Source organism: Acanthaster planci, linkage group LG13 (genome assembly GCF_054643075.1).
Source record: "Acanthaster planci isolate LZ-2023a linkage group LG13, COTS_SCS, whole genome shotgun sequence".
NCBI lineage: Eukaryota > Metazoa > Echinodermata > Asteroidea > Valvatida > Acanthasteridae > Acanthaster > Acanthaster planci.
Genome location: NC_141789.1, coordinates 2,500,117 through 2,516,619, shown reverse-complemented (window position 1 = coordinate 2,516,619; position 16,503 = coordinate 2,500,117). Strand labels below are relative to the sequence as shown.

Below are 16,503 nucleotides of genomic sequence, written 5' to 3'. Positions count from 1 at the left end.
ACCTACCTCAATTATTTGAGGTAGCGGCGCCCTTGTAAGAATGTGCTCAGTGAAAGAATGAAAAAAGTGAAGACTGCTGACGAGACACCCTGTTTTTTGGGGAGACTGCTCAGTTTTATGATCGGTTTGTAATTGGCACGCCTGGCAAAATGTTTACTGATGGGCGCTCCTTTGGAAATTTATGGACTGTTTTTAAACTTTGTGAAATTCAAAGTAGGAGACGAATGTGTCTTCGAGGGAGGCCCTCCCCAATAATTTTCAGATGCGTCTTATCAGTTGACGGCTCTTGGACAGGTTGTTTGTTTCATATTTACTGCTGGGGGCGAGGGGTGAGTTTATGGCGCGGACTCAAATGTGTCTCAATTAGGCGGCCAGTCTTGAGTAGTTGGAGGGGCGGCGGGGGGGGGACAACTGTTTAAATTCCGCACTCCCTCTGTTGCCTCACTGTGGAGAGCTGGCAGGCAAGAAGTTTCTGGTTTGAAAAGGGCAAAGGCAATGCGAGTAGCCTTGCAGAATGTTCGGCGGGGGACTATACAAAGTCCCGACTGATGTTAACAGAGATGTGGAAGTACCCTGTTCTATTACACTGCATCCATGCACAGACAAATGGGGGGGGGGTCCAATCGCTAGAAAAGGATGATGTTTGAGGTCTTTCTCTGTCCCATCCCTGTTTAAAATAACACAATCGGACCTTGGATCACTCACCAACACCTGTTGCATCTAGCAACATAATTCCTTGTAAACAATTTCACACCTTTCAGCAATAGCGGTCTTCAAAGCCTACAGGTGCAGATCCTCACCTCCTTTTAATTAAGGAGGTGAGATTACTGGACATGTCACACCTCTGTGAAAAAAGGTAATTTTTACCACAGAGAAAGGGCGCCTTTAATACCAACAACTGCCCCTATACATGATACCGTACCTGAAAAAAAAGGGTATGTCTGTGGCCCAGGGTTTGGGCTATAAAAAGACGCCCAATGAAGAAGTTTATGAGGCAAGGAACCTTGAGGCCTCCTGTCAAGGCATCATCCTCAACAATGTTGCAGAAACTGGGCCAGCCACCTCCAGTGCACCCCCAAGTCGACAGGCAGTAAATTGAGACACTGACAGATAGCTTGGTATGTTGTTACATGCAAGCTAGACTCTTCATGTTTGCAACATTCCCAGGGGCCACGGGGAAGGACGCAATGTGGGATTTAAAGGTTCCCAGTGGCAGAGTGTCACTTCCTTTAAGTTGTCTGCAGGCTTGGGAGACAACCCAAGACACGATTTATTTCATTACTGGTACTTTAATCTGTGGATGAGCGCATCTTCAAGGAAGGCAAGGCACTTTCCCTTCAGGTTTACTGCATCCCTTGCTATGGTAACAGAGAAAGCGCAATGGTCGAGTGACTAGCAGCGGTACCTACCGGTACTAAGATACAAGATCTAAAGGCTTGCTAGAAAATGGCATAGATCCCAATGCCATGGCAGACAACAGTGCCAAGAAAAAAAATATTACAATGTAGATGCATTCACAAGTACATATACATCTAATCACCATCATGTCTGTGGAAATAAGCAAGTCTTTGACAGAAACATTCCTCCAGCTTCTTTTCAAAATAGATTTCTTGAGCATATTCTTGTTAATTAACCCAATTTAAAGATAGTGTTACGGTGTGTGCCAGTATAGTCGACTTTCTCTGTCTAACAACTAAGATCAACAGTATGACTTGGTGATCCAGGCAGCGTAGGTGCAAGGTATAGCTTCAAGACTGTCGCTCATTTATTTTTAAACTTGAAGTTTACAAGTTGCTCCAGAACCTTCTTGAATTCTCCAAAGTGCACCAAAGCGCATGTTACCAATGACATGTATTCTCAGGATTGGATCATTCAAGGGGCTTTAGTTAAAGTCCTGGGTGAAGTAAAACAGAAGCCCATGGACAAGATTGGGTGAGGTTCTCTTTAATTCAGCCTCCCAAAAATCTGTTAACTGTGTAAAGCTAGAATGTGCACGCAAATGAAGAGATCCATTGTTTTCTCAGATCATTACAATTTGCAAAGCACTTTTAGTTGGCGAATAGGTTTGTCAATGTGCACAGCTGAAGACTTTACTCTATTTTGACTAGATTGGGATAACTGCTCGACAGTGGCATGAAAATACTCCCAGGTGTGAAGGTGCGACTGTTACCCAAATCCCTAGCAGGTACCCAGGGAGAATGATAGGCCTCTCAGCCAGATGAGTCTCCAGGGTGGTGCCTATTAACCCCAGCCCAGGGCTGACTTACATGTACCACAGCTGGTGGGTGGGAGGGGCTGGCACCGCAGGGGCGCCCCACAGGTGCGTGGAGGGATGGGGGGCAGCGAGGACACAGTGCTGGTATGCGTTATGGGGCGGGCAGGTGAAACGGTTGAAGAGTGGGGACAGTATATGAGTGGTTGTGGTATCAAAGATGGGGAAGTGGATGACATGAGCAGGGAAAGTTGCAGCAACGGGCTTAGGTTTTGGGAGGCTAAAGTGTGAAGAGTATGGGCGATGCCCTTGCGGAGGAGGAGGACAGTGGGCTGGTGGGCAAAATGTTGAAAAGGGGGGGTACAGGGTGTGTATGAGTTTAGGGTTACAGAGGGTTGTCTTGTGGACTACAGTTGAGTGAGTTGGAGTCCTGGGTTGGGCTTGCGAGGCAAAGTGTAGAGGTGTTGTATCCAAAGAGTAGCATTCCTGCAGGGCAACTGGATTTGAAAAAGGTTGTTGTGACTAGTTCCACTGGTGATATGCATAGCAACAAGTTCAATATTTGAGATTATTGTTGAGAAAGTGGTTCTTTTTTTTCAAGTCTTATCATTTTTTTTCACCCGCAGACAAGAATTTTGAAAAGAGATGGCTACCCTTATTAAGTGGCAAACAGATACTGAATTGAACCAACAAACAAAATCCCTAGATGGCTAGACGCCGTATTCTGCACACTCACGCCTCCAATTATTGGGTCTGTGCAGCTAGTTAAAATGCCCCCATGACAAGCGATTGGAGCCGGGAGGCTGTATCGATATCTATAAGCAAAGACTGGTTCGGTGGTCCAAATTTTCTGCACCCTATAGATGAAGGCTCCACAGCTGGACGCAGACAACGACGGCAGCGGTATCGTCAATCACAACAAGAGCTCACCATGTCAGGAACGGACTGACTATGCACAACTAGCTCCCGATTTGATTTAATTTGTGCACACTGAGCCAGTGACATATTTATTTTTTCAGGTCGTTACGGAACTGACCCAACTACAGAGTTTGCTGATGAAATCCCACACTGTACTGTATCATATCCAAACTGAAACTGGGTCATGTATGTTTTCAATGGAAACTTGAGGAGCGCTTGACAGTACTGGCAATAAACATCCGCGGGAAATCGTTATGAAGCCATCATGCCCAACCCCAAAACCGGAAATTGCCAATAACGGAACAAATTTGTGCAAACAAAACCAGAGGAGGCTTGCTCGCCAGACACACAAGCAGCCTACACAGAACAAGCCAGGTCCCTCCCCCCCCTTTTTTTTTTGGTGGATGGGGATCGGGAGCAAGGTCTCGCGTCCCGGCAATCCTTCAGGATCTCACCTCTTGATCGCTCGCCCCCGAAATGGCTTGCTCCTGGCCTGGCGGCCCCCCCTTGCAGCAGAGCAATAGATGAAGTCTCCCTGGTGACTGCAGCACTTGATGCATTGCCACACCTGCGAGCGCCGGCAGCTACACACTCCCCGAGTTGCTCAAGGGGTCCCCGACCGAGTATCTCCATAACAGTGAATCTGGAAACTCATTCAGGAGGGCTTTACTTGGGTAGCCCCAAAGATTATCTACTGAGGGGTGCACAGCCTGCGTGCGTACATGTGACAAAATAGTCTTTCCATCAAAGGCTGACAGTTCCCAGCAGCGGGGAGGATAAACTGGAGAAAGTCAACAGCCAACACAACAGAGAACCGTTTGGCAGGGAGCAAACACATGTAGCAATTCTTTATGGTGTGGATTCGAGAGAAGCCGTGATAATCTTTGCGAGAAATTACACAGGCTCAAGTGCTCACCAAACCACTCCTGCAAACAAGGTATCGCGTCACAGGCAACTGTTCATCAATGCAAGGGGCTTTTTTCCCATTTGCTGTCAAATTCCGGATTAACTATGCTATACATAATTCAAATCACAGCTTCTTGATTGTCTGTCAGCTGTTGAAATTTCATCGGGGGGGGGGCACTACGCTCAATCTGTGAATGAAACAGATCTAAGTCGATGGGGAAAAAAAACAGCTAAACCCGATCCAGACTTCAACCAGGTCTGTAAATTAAGCCATGCTCACCGACTTCAGGCTAACAGCTAAAGTTTCACTCAAGCGTCTTTGCTTCCGAGTAGCTCCTATTTTGCTCGGCATATGCATTCACCCCAAACATTATCTTATTTATAGAGCTACTGAACAAGAGAAACCTGCAATGTAACTTGGTGAGTTGAGCAGTTTCTCCATCCCCCCCCAATTATTGCTACCCCACCCCTAATTTCTTCCTCCCCACCCCTGGCATATGCCACCTGTTATTCTAGCAGATTCCGACCAACATTTCCAGCCGGCTGGGCCAAGGCAGTAGATTGGTAATCCCTCTAGCACAGCACATCCACGCCCATTGTCGCTTCCTGACCCAAACGCCTCGAGAAGAAAAAGAAAAGGATATATCCATGTAACATTTGCCCCTCAATCAGGTCACCTGGCAACGAGCCACATCCATATCATCCCACCACGTACCTACAAGGGACCTCCTCCTTCACCCACAAGACACTTTCTACAAACCCTCAGGATCTCTCGCATTTCCGAGCTAAATAACCCCCCCCCCTTTCAGTGTGAAAACACCCAATGCTCAACACTTACAAGAGACGGGCCTGCTCTAATCCACGGCCTTATCAAAACGGCTCCAGCGCCCGTGTACCTTCATGTGCAGGTTCAATATACATGTTTCATATTCATAGTCAGGCAACCTAAACTTAAGTGTACATGTACAGGCCTGTGAGTTAGCCACTTCCAGGCTCTGCTACTCTTCTCCAAATTGACACCCGACCCGTGCCTTGTGTTTCCAGCATACAGCCGCAGGGTCGGCTTGTGGGTAGCAAAGTGGCATAACTCTGGCACAGTGCGGGTACATTGACACCAGAGTCAGGTGTTGTCCGCCGTTCCCCGTTTGATTTACCTGGCAGGTCTCAGTTTCACCCGCCCTGATCCCCCCAATGGGTACGAAAGCATCTGATCTGAGTGAACTCAAGACTGATAGGTTGGCAAAGTTGCGGGAAGGCACTGAGCCTTAAAATTTCTGGCCTCGACAACATTCTCGACTTGTTGGGGAGAACACATGGGAACACTATGCTTACAGGCAAAGAAAATGATTACCTCTCACAGAGGGAAGGGTTTCACAACCATTCTGGCAAGATTACAAAATCCCTGGGCCAAAACCTAAGATTATTCCTCAATTATTTCAAATTCAGTTCATCCAGGGCAGTCACATTACTTGTCAAAGAGCACTCTACAACAGACTAAACAGAAACACAGTGCTCGTTGTTAGCGGCTTACGGAATGGTACTGAAACCTGTTGAGCCTCAATACAGAAAATGCAACATCTTACAGCAAGTCTGAAGGCAACACAGTTAAGGCCGAAACATTGACTTTGGCTTTACGTCTTGTGCAGAGCAAGGGGAGGGGGGGGATACCAGCTAATTGGGGCCCAACATGTCTTTCCTCTGTGCTGTTATCTTGAGACCGGCCTCTCCTGTACCACGTCAACCTTCGTCGGGCCTTGCCAACATCTGGAAAAAGCAACAGACACACGCACTGCCCTAGAGCCGATGAAGGGAAAGAGGGGAAACTGTCTGTACATGCGTGAGCGAGAAGCATCATAGCTGGAACATTAGGGAGGAAAATATGGTTGTTTTGGTGAAATCTGCATGAAAAGTGATAGGCCGGGTGAGTGATATGAGATTATCAGAAATGGGAAGTGCGTGATTACAAAACGTGGAAAGAGTGTCCAAGAACAGACAACTCTGGTGACGGTTACTTTGCCCTGGGATGTGAATGCTCAATCTACCCTTGGTACAAAAAAAAGCTTCATTTACATCAACTCTCAATAAATGTTGTTGTAAAATAATAAATAAATGAATTGTTGTAAGACCTTTGTTTTAAATGTAACATAGGTCTAGGCCTTTTCTAAAAAAATTTCTATATATTTTTAAAACTAATTTCTCAAAACAGGTAACACTACGTACTCGGTAAAAAGGAAAATTAAAGTTTCATTCACATGAGCTCTCAATAAATGCGACAGTAACTCATTCCATGCAAAAAGGATACAGGTAAGATTGTTGTCATGCCTTTGTTATAAATGTAGCATAGGCCTTTTTCTAAAAAAAATTATATATTTTTTAAACTAGTATTTCAAAACAGGTAACAGGACAAACTTGGTACAAAGGAAATAAGAATAAATGGCCACCTTGTTACGATGCAACTCACATTTTGCCAAATTAAACACAAAATGAAAATTAGAAAGCCACTTGCATCTTGAGTCACTCAAAAATGTGGAAATTAAAATCTAAGAAATCAGAGCTTGTTATCATGTCAAACTCTAATGATTCAGCAACTCGCCCTGAGCAAACAATGAACTACTCACACTGACAAACTAAGAGCTGAAGAGCTGAGAGGAACCTTTAAGATGGTCCCCCTGTTTTACACCATTCCAAGCCAGGACCTGCAGTGTCCCCACGTGCCCCACGAACACAGTGTGGCAGCCAGAGACAGAAGGGAGCCTGATATTAATTTGGGCCAGTCCCCAAGGTCGGCTGAGGTCACCCCTGCCCCCCCCTCCCCCACCAGGGCACCAAGCTCAGTCAGCTCAGGCCCTGCTGTCTGCATGTTTCTGGAGGTCTCTGGGGAGTTTCCCCGCCATCCACGCTCGGGGCAGATGTGTGACTGTTGATCTGGCTGGGGATTAAAAAAAAAATGCCAGCCCCACAATGCCAGAAGCTGTGTGGTGAAATTTTCTGCTGCGTTACAGAGAATACAGTGAGTCGGTTGAAAGGCACAGTACAACAAAGGAAAAACAAGAGCAACAGATGGAGATGCCAAGGTTCCAAAACTCGGATTGTCCTTTACAGGAAATGAAAGGAGTCCCCACAGAGCTTCTCGGTGACTGTTCAAAGAAGGTTTGCATTGTGAAGACGTCAATTTGAATCAAGCAAGCAGTGCTTAACAAATTACACTGAAGGGTAACCGGACTAAATAAGGTTTATATGCCTTCAGCTCTGTTGTTTTTATGGAGAGGGGAAGTTTCTACTAATAAGTTTATCAGAGAAATCTATGGAGAACAGGCAGACTGTCTGGGTATTCACACTGTGGATAAATTCCTCAACAGCACACGCAGGTACTCTTTAGTTTAAGAAAACTAGGCAAGTTCAGAAGTTTGTACCGGGGTGATGCCAGTATTTCAGGGTGTATTGAAAGCCGGTCTACAACTTTTCAGGCTTAATTTTGTACGGAGTTGTCAATTGTACATGCAACCTGTGTCATTTATATTGACTGTGTGCTTGTAGATTTCAAACAATTGATGCCAACTTCTTACATTCACAATACATAAGGGCCTGGTAAACCACCAGGGTCCCGCATACAGAAGGTTGAATAACCAACATGCCGACAGGTGGTTCCATGGACAGCTCACACTACGACTGAGCCCCCTTCTTCTAAAAGTGTCCCCCCTCCCACCTTTTACAAGTTTACAACAGCCCTACCCCACGCCTGGGCACAAAAACAGCTCAGGAAGCTATTCCTTATCGTAAGGCAGCCGATCTCCTCTGCGCAGTTTCGCCAATTACCGGGGAGTCTGCGGCAGGCTGGTGCACGCTGCAGCCAGGCCCCCCCATCCCCCGCTGCAGACTGAGGAATTTCCCGCTTCCGTGACAAGTTGTCAGGTTCTATTCACCGGCGGTCCCCGGTGCTGCTAATCCCATCAACCACAAAGCAAAGGGGGGGGGAGGAATGCGCGAATAAAAAGGTACGGACACAGAAAAAGGTCTCGAAAATATTTTGAGGACGGGGACGCTCGTTTCTCAGTACGTTCCTGAAATGACATTAATGACGTATGACATTGACATCTGTTTCCCTCTGTATCTACTTCCACATTCCACATTCTCTTCTTGAAAATATAATAATTTTGTAGTTTTTCCCATTGCTGTGCAAATATATGCAATCTGCCGGCTCTACGCTGAACAAAATACATGTAGGTAGACCACCCATGACTTCTAAGGTCTCAAACTTGGCCCTCAATCTGTTCAAAAGTCAGCACAACTTCTTCCCCAGACACATGTATTTACCCAATTCTACGGCTGCCAGTGCAAGAAATCTTGACAATCACGCACAGAAAGGGAAATAAAACCAAAAAAATCAGGCCTGATCCCTTCACCAGGACTGGGCCCCAACATAAGGAAAAGCTCTTAAGAACTAACGAGTTAACGATCAGGCCAGAGGAGAAAGTAATGCAGTCAGTGAATGCCAAAATAAATCTCTGACTGCAGAAGAGCCCTGGACTACCGGTACATTTAGAGCAACAAGGAAGCACAGAGATTCACTTCCTTTTTTTCATGGTCTTCACAGGCACCAGTGCAATGTTGAAAGCACATGTATGTACGTGATCTTCCCCTTCCCACGAAAGCATCCGGTCTCAGTGGAAATTAAAGAAACTGTGACCATCCGCATAGTCAGGAGTCTACATGTACATGCACACTAGTGCCTTTCATAGGATATACATGTACAGCAAGGAATGTTCATTGCACTGGATGGGAACTTTTTCTCATATGCCACACTGGGACACTGACTGCACAGTTTTCATGTTCATGTGTTGCAGTAACATCTGGTACTCTGAGTTACACGTATCTAATGACACATGAACATAACAATTTGAATTCCCCAGACTGAAGACACTGTTGCTATAGGCATGTACATGTACCTCGTGACTTGGGGCAAGCTTTTGCATGGCGAACACCGTATCAGGAAATGGACTGGTTCCTCTGTGCCATTCTAATATCCATTGAAAGCAGTGTATTGGTGGAAGGCCTCTTCAAATGCCTGCCCTGGATCACAGCGACAGTGTCTTTAGTATGGAGAATTCAACTGGTTATGTTCACGTGAATTTAAAGAACACAGAGTACCGGATTTTATTCAAAACTGGCAAAAGGCTTATTCTACATTAACCACAAAAAAAAGAGACTTGCTCACAAGGATTGGCTGAATCGATTTCCAAATGTTTTCTTTAAAATTATTGTCTGATACCAACGTCAACCCAGTCTACAGATGCTCAAGTTGGAGTCCCATTTGGCAAAATCATTCAGAAGTCACGATTTACATACACGTAGGACCCAAACTGAATTTTATGGCCAGTAAAAACAGAACTCAAATGCCAGAGGTGACCCCCCTCCCCCTGCTTTGGCAGGGAGAATGTCCACTTCACCAAGCCAACCAGTCAATCCCTCTTCCCAACCGGACCCCCTGGACAAGGCCAGGCCAGAAGACCCCCCCCAAAAAACCAAATTCTAAGAATGCTGTGCATGGAAATACCACAAATACCTTCCGATTTACACACCCATCCCTTCCTCAACCGCCAAGCCTAGCCTAGCCTAGCCAGGCAGTCAGTGGTCTCTCCAGCAGTAAAATACGAGGGGCAATTGTTGGCTCTCCAGCCAGGCCCCCTAAAATCCCCCTAAAATCCTGCTGGTTTCCATTCTGGCAGTAACTCATGTTGTTGGACTGGAACATGAAGCTTGTTTAGAATAATGGCCACTTCTTTGTCTCTGCTCCTGACTTGGTAAACATTCCAATACTTCAATTACACTCACTTACCAAAGGCCTAGATCCCTACAAGTACTAACATCTGCCCCAGGAACGATAATTCATAGGGCATTAGGCTGTGGAGCGTAGATATAGGTTTTAAACAACATGCCAACGTGCGAGAAGTGCAATCACATTCCGGGGGAGTTTCTGATCCAGACGTTACCCTCAGTTTTTCTTCAGTTTGGTGTTCAATGCGGCATTTCAAATAATCTCTCTACTTGTGAATCCAACTGAGACAGAAACTCAGGGGCACAGGGACAAAAAAAGAAAAGGTTTTCGCTTAGGGATTGACGGGGGGGCAGGCTAGAAACTCTGGGCAAGGCCAGGGACATGGGAAGATGGGGGAAAAGATGAATTAGGAAAGGGAGGAAGGAATTTAAGACCTCACTCGCAATTGACCCCGTGGGGAACTGAGGAAGGGTACAACGGTTGGCCCTGGCCGGATAAGAGACTTCTTGGGATGGGGGGAAGAGAGTCCAGGGGTGCCAAAAAAAAATGGGAACCAGAAGGGGTACAGAAGGGGGGAATCCACTTTGATCAAATGATGACTACACTGTACTATGGATTCACAACCACTTTGCCCCAAAGCACAGGTACATGCCCTACAAACCATCTTTCCACAGGTTCCACAAGTTTGACCTACACAATTTAACCTTGATTGAATATCCAGATGGATTTTTTTGCCAACGACATCAAAAGGAAGGTCAATACAGCCATCAAGAAATTTCCTTAAATTGAGAAATTTGGTTTTTAAATACACAGAGAGTACCAGCAAGTGTAGGGCCTATGCTCCGACCACGTAGATCAAAAGACACCCTTTCAGTATCTACATGGACGTGTACATGTACATACATGTGCATGTATATTGTGTATGTAGGATGACCTGTAAGGGTGATGAGAAAATTGAAAACACTTTAAATCTTGGACAAATGAAAGTTGGAGTTTCTGAACATTAACACAATCAACTGCTTGCTACGGATTAAGGAAAATCAAGTGATCTCATAAGCTTTACTTACACAAAATACCCTGAAAAAAAGCCATCAAGAATTGAAAAAAAATTTGTTGCATGCTTTGACCCGTCACAGCACACTTTCAGACTGCATGCCTCGACCGCTCGGAACGAACTCCCCCATTACTTCATCAGAGACGATTTCGGCCCATCAAAAAAAAAAGTCGATCTAAGGTGTCAGCCCCCCCCCAGTGAAAAGTAGGTTGAATGACAGACAAAGAGTGTCTCGGAGTTCCTGTCACTCGATCTACCGCTCACCCCTCACCTTCGACGTGGCTTTAGAAACAGAAGGCGTGTGGCAGCAGAATCTTGTCCTTTTCAATTGCCTTTGAATGGCAAATGAAGCAAACCGGCATCTCCGTCTTTTAAAAAAAAAAAATGCTCTGAGAGAAATTCCGGAACGGCAAAATGGAAATACCTTTCAATTATCTTCAGTTCCTTCAAGCTGGGGAAAATATTCGCTACTGTGAGGGGAAAAGGCCACTCATTTACAGCCTTCCAGATTGTTTGAAAGCAGATCTTTGTCAAGTGCATGTAGTTGGTGGGAGCCCCCCCCTTCCCCGAGGGCAGCTTTTATTCACCATAAGCCTTTCCCCCGGCGGCAGGAAAACACATCCAATGTGGCCTGATACGGCAAGAGGCTCGACCCCCCGAGAAGACAAGTCTTCGATGGCAAATCGGTTCTTCTGAAATACTGCCAAGGGTTTGTGACAAAAGTCCACAGTTGTGCACAACAGATCTTGTACAGCCGATAGACACCTTGACAAAGTAAGGAGGTGTTTTGCTTGAAGGCAAATGATAAAAATGCCTTCGAGTGTGTGTGGTGTACTGAACAGTTCTAAACTCATCGAAAGATCTTTCAAACAATATTTTATGCATGCCAGCTAAAAGAAATATTTTTCCTTCCTCCCATGGGGAAACTACATGTACATGTATGTATGTATTCAGACAAATCTTTACACAAAGGTCCTACCAGCAAAAATGTGGCATGATGCTGCATGGAGTGCTTTGGACTTGTTCTGTGTTTTTCTTGCAATTTTCTTTTTTCTACTTAACATGCAAACTACACAAAGCTAAGCAAACAAAATCCTATTTAGGGTTCAGACAAAACTTTCCCCTGTCTAAACACACAAATCACACTGGGCTATGCTTCTTTCCACTATTAAAAAAATGAGAACACATCCATGAGGCATCCTAAGTTACCAGAAACGTTGACAGAAACCAGCATCACCCTGAGAATCCCATTTCACCATCGGACCATTGCGAGAGGCGTACAAATTGTCATCTATTAATCCAGCACCCCCACACCAACCAAGGACCTTCCATTCTCTTGTCTCTCCTGGAATCACACAGCTCTCATTTCAAAATCCCCCCCCCCCTTTACTTCTGCCACTGGACACTATAATTCCTCGCTGATTTTTAATCTCTCTGCGCCTTCGTCTTTCTTGTCCTCAAACCCACGCCAAATACTCTTTGCTTCTTGGTGCTGATTTTTTTTTTTCTTTTCAAGCAAAGCTGACCCTGGGTGTGAAAGATGGACAGAACGGCTCGAAACGTCTGGGATTTCATTTCGTCCAATTGGGATAATCTGCGACGGAATGTTCAGCAGATAATTGGGATGGGATTTTCACATCCTCAAGATGAATCCCTGGGGAACCGAGCCCAATTTGGACATGGCTTGAGACCAAACATACTACCTTTGGAAGCACCGATTGGACAGAATAAGATCGCTGCTGGTCTGACAGTCTGTCCGTCTATCAGTTGAAGTATCTGTTTCAATGTCTTCCATGATAACATGGTATGGTCGTGTATCCACTGGGGAACATACATGTTGTTCCAACTCATACCATTAAAATTTCTTGCACCTTTCACATACATGTACTCCAAGTGTTACTGCCTACCACTCATAACAGTTGCTGGTATCTGCAGTAACTTCTCTAGCTTTGTAAAGTTGAAAGCCACGCCACCACATCTGAATGGTTTCATGGGGGGGGGCTTCCAGAAATGCTTACCAGACAGAGCAATGTCAAAAATAGACTGATGTATTTGACACACACGCACGCAGAAGAAGTGTTGACATGGAGGGAAAAGCTCACATGGCTCCCCTTGTGACAAACACTTTCTCTCTCCTCCAGGGGCATCTTCTCTGACCATGCGTGCATGTGGTTCATCAATTACGCTCATTAGATGCAACGAAGAAAAAGCGTCAGGATGAGAAGAGGGGCAGGATGTGACACAAATTGATTTCTGTCCATTTCTTATTGATGATGTTGAGTGTTCCGTGGCCGTCCACGCTCGCACAACGATGGAGGATATGACTCAGTCCCAATGTTATCACCAGAGGGAAAAAAAAAAAACATGGCGGGGGGGGGGGGAGAATATCGTGTCGGGCAATATCTATTAATGGATAGACAACACCGGGCGAAAATTCAGGAGGGAGTGTACTCACAGTTCCACGGCTCGATCCGGGAAGGTCGTGGGCAATTCAGTGAGACCGATACCCCGACAGTCCACCACGTTCTCCGAGTTGCACGCGCAGCCAGCCGGACACAGAGGCTTGACCTTGCACATGACCTCGTGGTCCTCTTCACCTGCGTGTGACCAAGGTCAGAGACGAAAGGTCAGTGACAGGCACCAACAATGGTTTGGTAAACTTAGCGGGACAGATTTCAAAGTTTGTTTTTTTGTTAAAGAGTAACAGTAAAGTTAAATGCACTGGGCACAGGTCATGCTCAATTGTGACCGGCTTTGGCATGTGGTATTAGAATGCCAATGGGTAAAGAGCCACAGTCACAACCGCTTTGAACACTGGCTTAGGTGGACACGACAGTTTTCCTTTAAGAGGAAGGGGTGATGTGAGCTTTTCACTCAAATCAGAGCCAAGTGTCCGAAATGCGGCTGGGCACAACTGAGTCACGCCGCACTATCAGCGCGGTGCAGATGCTCCATAAATGAGGTGGGGTGAAATTTGCGGCAATTGCACACTAATGTGCACAAGGGCTCAACTGGCCAGACCCCTCTCGAGTGATAAATAAGAGGTTGGCCTAGATCCTGAAGCACACTTCTCCTGATCAGCTGAAACATGGTCAGGAAGCCACTTTTCCTGTGAGTGGGCACGTTCCAGCCGTGTCCAGCTTGCCATAGATGGCTGTGGGCCGGTTCGATAACAATTCACGAGTGCGGTCGGGATGGCGTTTTGAATGGGATGGAGGAAGGGGAATCTTGAGAGGCTGTCGTGTGGGGAGGGGAACAACATGCCAGGTTGAATGTTGAAACGGGGGTAACCTGTGACGAGAAATGAAGGGTGTGTGAAGGAAAAGGGAGCTTGCCAAAGTTTCCCCGGCGGTGGAAATACCAAGGAGCATTTTTCAAGCAGGCGGCCATTTTTTTTGGTTATCTTCAAAGGCAGGCTTCCAAGGACTTCAGCTCATTTTTGCATCTAACCCAACTGCCAAGGGGGACCTGAAGTGAATGAATCGCACGATGTTAAATACTGACACGATTTATCATTGGTGTTAATCAGCTGGGTTCCACCCTCCACCCCTCCACCCGGGACACGTTATCAATTGTTCTTTTTGAAAAAATGCTAGGACCTTTTTTTTTTGCACCTTTACGCAAACCTGGAAAAAAAAACCACCTTGATAATTGGAACTCTTACATCCCATTGTGGAACCTTTTTATTGTTTAAATTTACAAACACATTTAGTAGCTCAAGTTGTAATGTACCTAGTCCGATGGCAAGTGATCCATTGTTGTATTTCATGCCTTTAACCTAAAATAATTCCCCAAGATCACTCTACAACCCCCATCCAAACATCTCTCCCCCAACCAAAATGTACACAAAAAAGCTTGGGCAGAGCTTTAAATTTACAAAAACATCATGGTTGTAACAAATCTGGCTTCAAGGTGTCTTTCAGCCAAGATGTGGGCTGTTCTGGGTTAGAGTCTGGGATTGAGTCAACAAGGCTTCAAAAAGAAATCAAAACAACAGGACAAAAGAAAGAAAGGAAACCCATCTTCTCACCTGAGCATCTGAAGTCGCCCACCTGCAGCTCGGGGATCTTCAAGCCCCGGAACTGGCGAGGGTGGGAGCAGCGCGTGGACAGGGCCAGCCGCGGGTGCAGCCGCAGCCAGCTGGCGAACCAGCCCAGGTAGCAATCGCAGTACAAGTCATTTCCTGCCAGACGTCTGCAGGTAAGGGGACGCAGAAAGAGAGAAGAAATATCGAGAAAAAAAAAAAGCTTGCAAATGCTTTCAGGATGTCTCCAAGAGTTCTGAGGAATGCGAATCGCAAAGTGCTTGATATGAAGTCTTTCACCAAACTCGTACTCAATCGCAGAGTGCTTGATATGAAGTCTTTCACCAAACTCGTACTCAAAGCAATACAGAATGTTTCTTATTTGCTTTTGTTGATATTGTTGTGACCTTTTGTCAAAAGCTGAAAGAGTGGGTGAACCTTATCAGGAAAAGCCTCATTTTTAGTACATTTCAAGAAATATTTCTGAAAACCGTTTCTTTCTGTTATCCAAACACAGTATTCATATTCTCTAATGTTTGCATTTCCATTTGCTTGGTCAGATTTGTTAACGAGGAGGAATTGGCCAGGGTTAGATTAATCAATGGGGCAAAAGGGCAACTTTTCTTTGGAGTCAAATCTTTAAAATTCCTTTATCTTCATTTCCTATTTTGGGCAAATTAAAATGTCTGAAGCGTCTATACCAAAGGGCCCCCCCTCTCTTAATTCAAAACTGTTTTCCTTCTGGACCACCTGACTGAATGTCCTTGGCCAGTACTGCTAAACTTTCACAGAAATGAAGCTCAACAAGTGACCTTTCAACTCTGGGGCCCAGCTAAAATGCAATCAGTGAAGCACACATACATGTACTTCCTGTGAGCAGCGCGTGCCAGGTTTCTAGATCGGTGGAAAAATGTTTCCCCCTAGAGGGGCAGACAAAAATGAATATGTGGAGGAGTCTGAGACCAGTTTGCTTTATCTGCCCAGTGAGCGGGGTTAATAATGAGGAAGCACCTTGAGTGCAAATAGCTGCATAGCTATCCTGAGGTACTTACAATGTCTTGAGGTACGTCATGTGAGTGAAGCTGCTGCTGCTTAGCGTGGTCAGATTGTTGTTACTCAGAGACCTACGACACAGACCCCGGTCGACAAAAGATTATTACACAGTGATGACATCAGCTCATGCTGAAAATACCAATGTCACCCTGCCAGGCATTAGTTAACACAGCTTCTGATGAGATTCATCTCAGTTACTGAAGTCTTATCTTTTCATAGAAAAAAAACAAAACAATGTTTATAACCGTCTAAGGGAGGAGAGTGTTTGATTTGTATGCAAAATGGCAAGTAGAATTTCTCTGTGAACTGAAAGATGAGCTCAAGTACTCACAATCTCTCCAACATTCTCAGAGGTCTGAAGGCACCGTCAATTATACACGTGATCTGGTTGTACTCCAGGTTCCTGGGGTTACAGGGAGAGAGGCGAACGATCCAGGCATAAAAATCTAATGACATTATTCCTTTACACTGGAACGATGCCATCCAATGAACGTATATGCATATTCTTCGAACAGTCAGGTGACGTTCAAAGTCATGGAGAAGTCCCACGGGAAGTGGTC

At 45.5% G+C, this 16,503-nt stretch overlaps 1 protein-coding gene across 1 annotated transcript in view; it reads right to left on the bottom strand.

Annotated features, from left to right (window-relative positions):
• Positions 1 to 13,302: 13,302 nt before the first annotated feature.
• The window catches only part of LOC110977078 (slit homolog 2 protein-like), a 56,329-nt gene continuing 53,128 nt past the window's right edge, over positions 13,303 to 16,503 (bottom strand). The window contains exons 6-9 of the mRNA XM_087145192.1: positions 16,275 to 16,346; positions 15,943 to 16,014; positions 14,897 to 15,060; positions 13,303 to 13,463 (exon numbers count right to left, since the gene is read on the bottom strand). Of these exons, the coding sequence (XP_087001318.1) occupies positions 13,318 to 13,463; positions 14,897 to 15,060; positions 15,943 to 16,014; positions 16,275 to 16,346 (454 nt within the window). The 3' untranslated portion in view covers positions 13,303 to 13,317. The remainder of the gene's footprint in view (positions 13,464 to 14,896; positions 15,061 to 15,942; positions 16,015 to 16,274; positions 16,347 to 16,503) is intronic.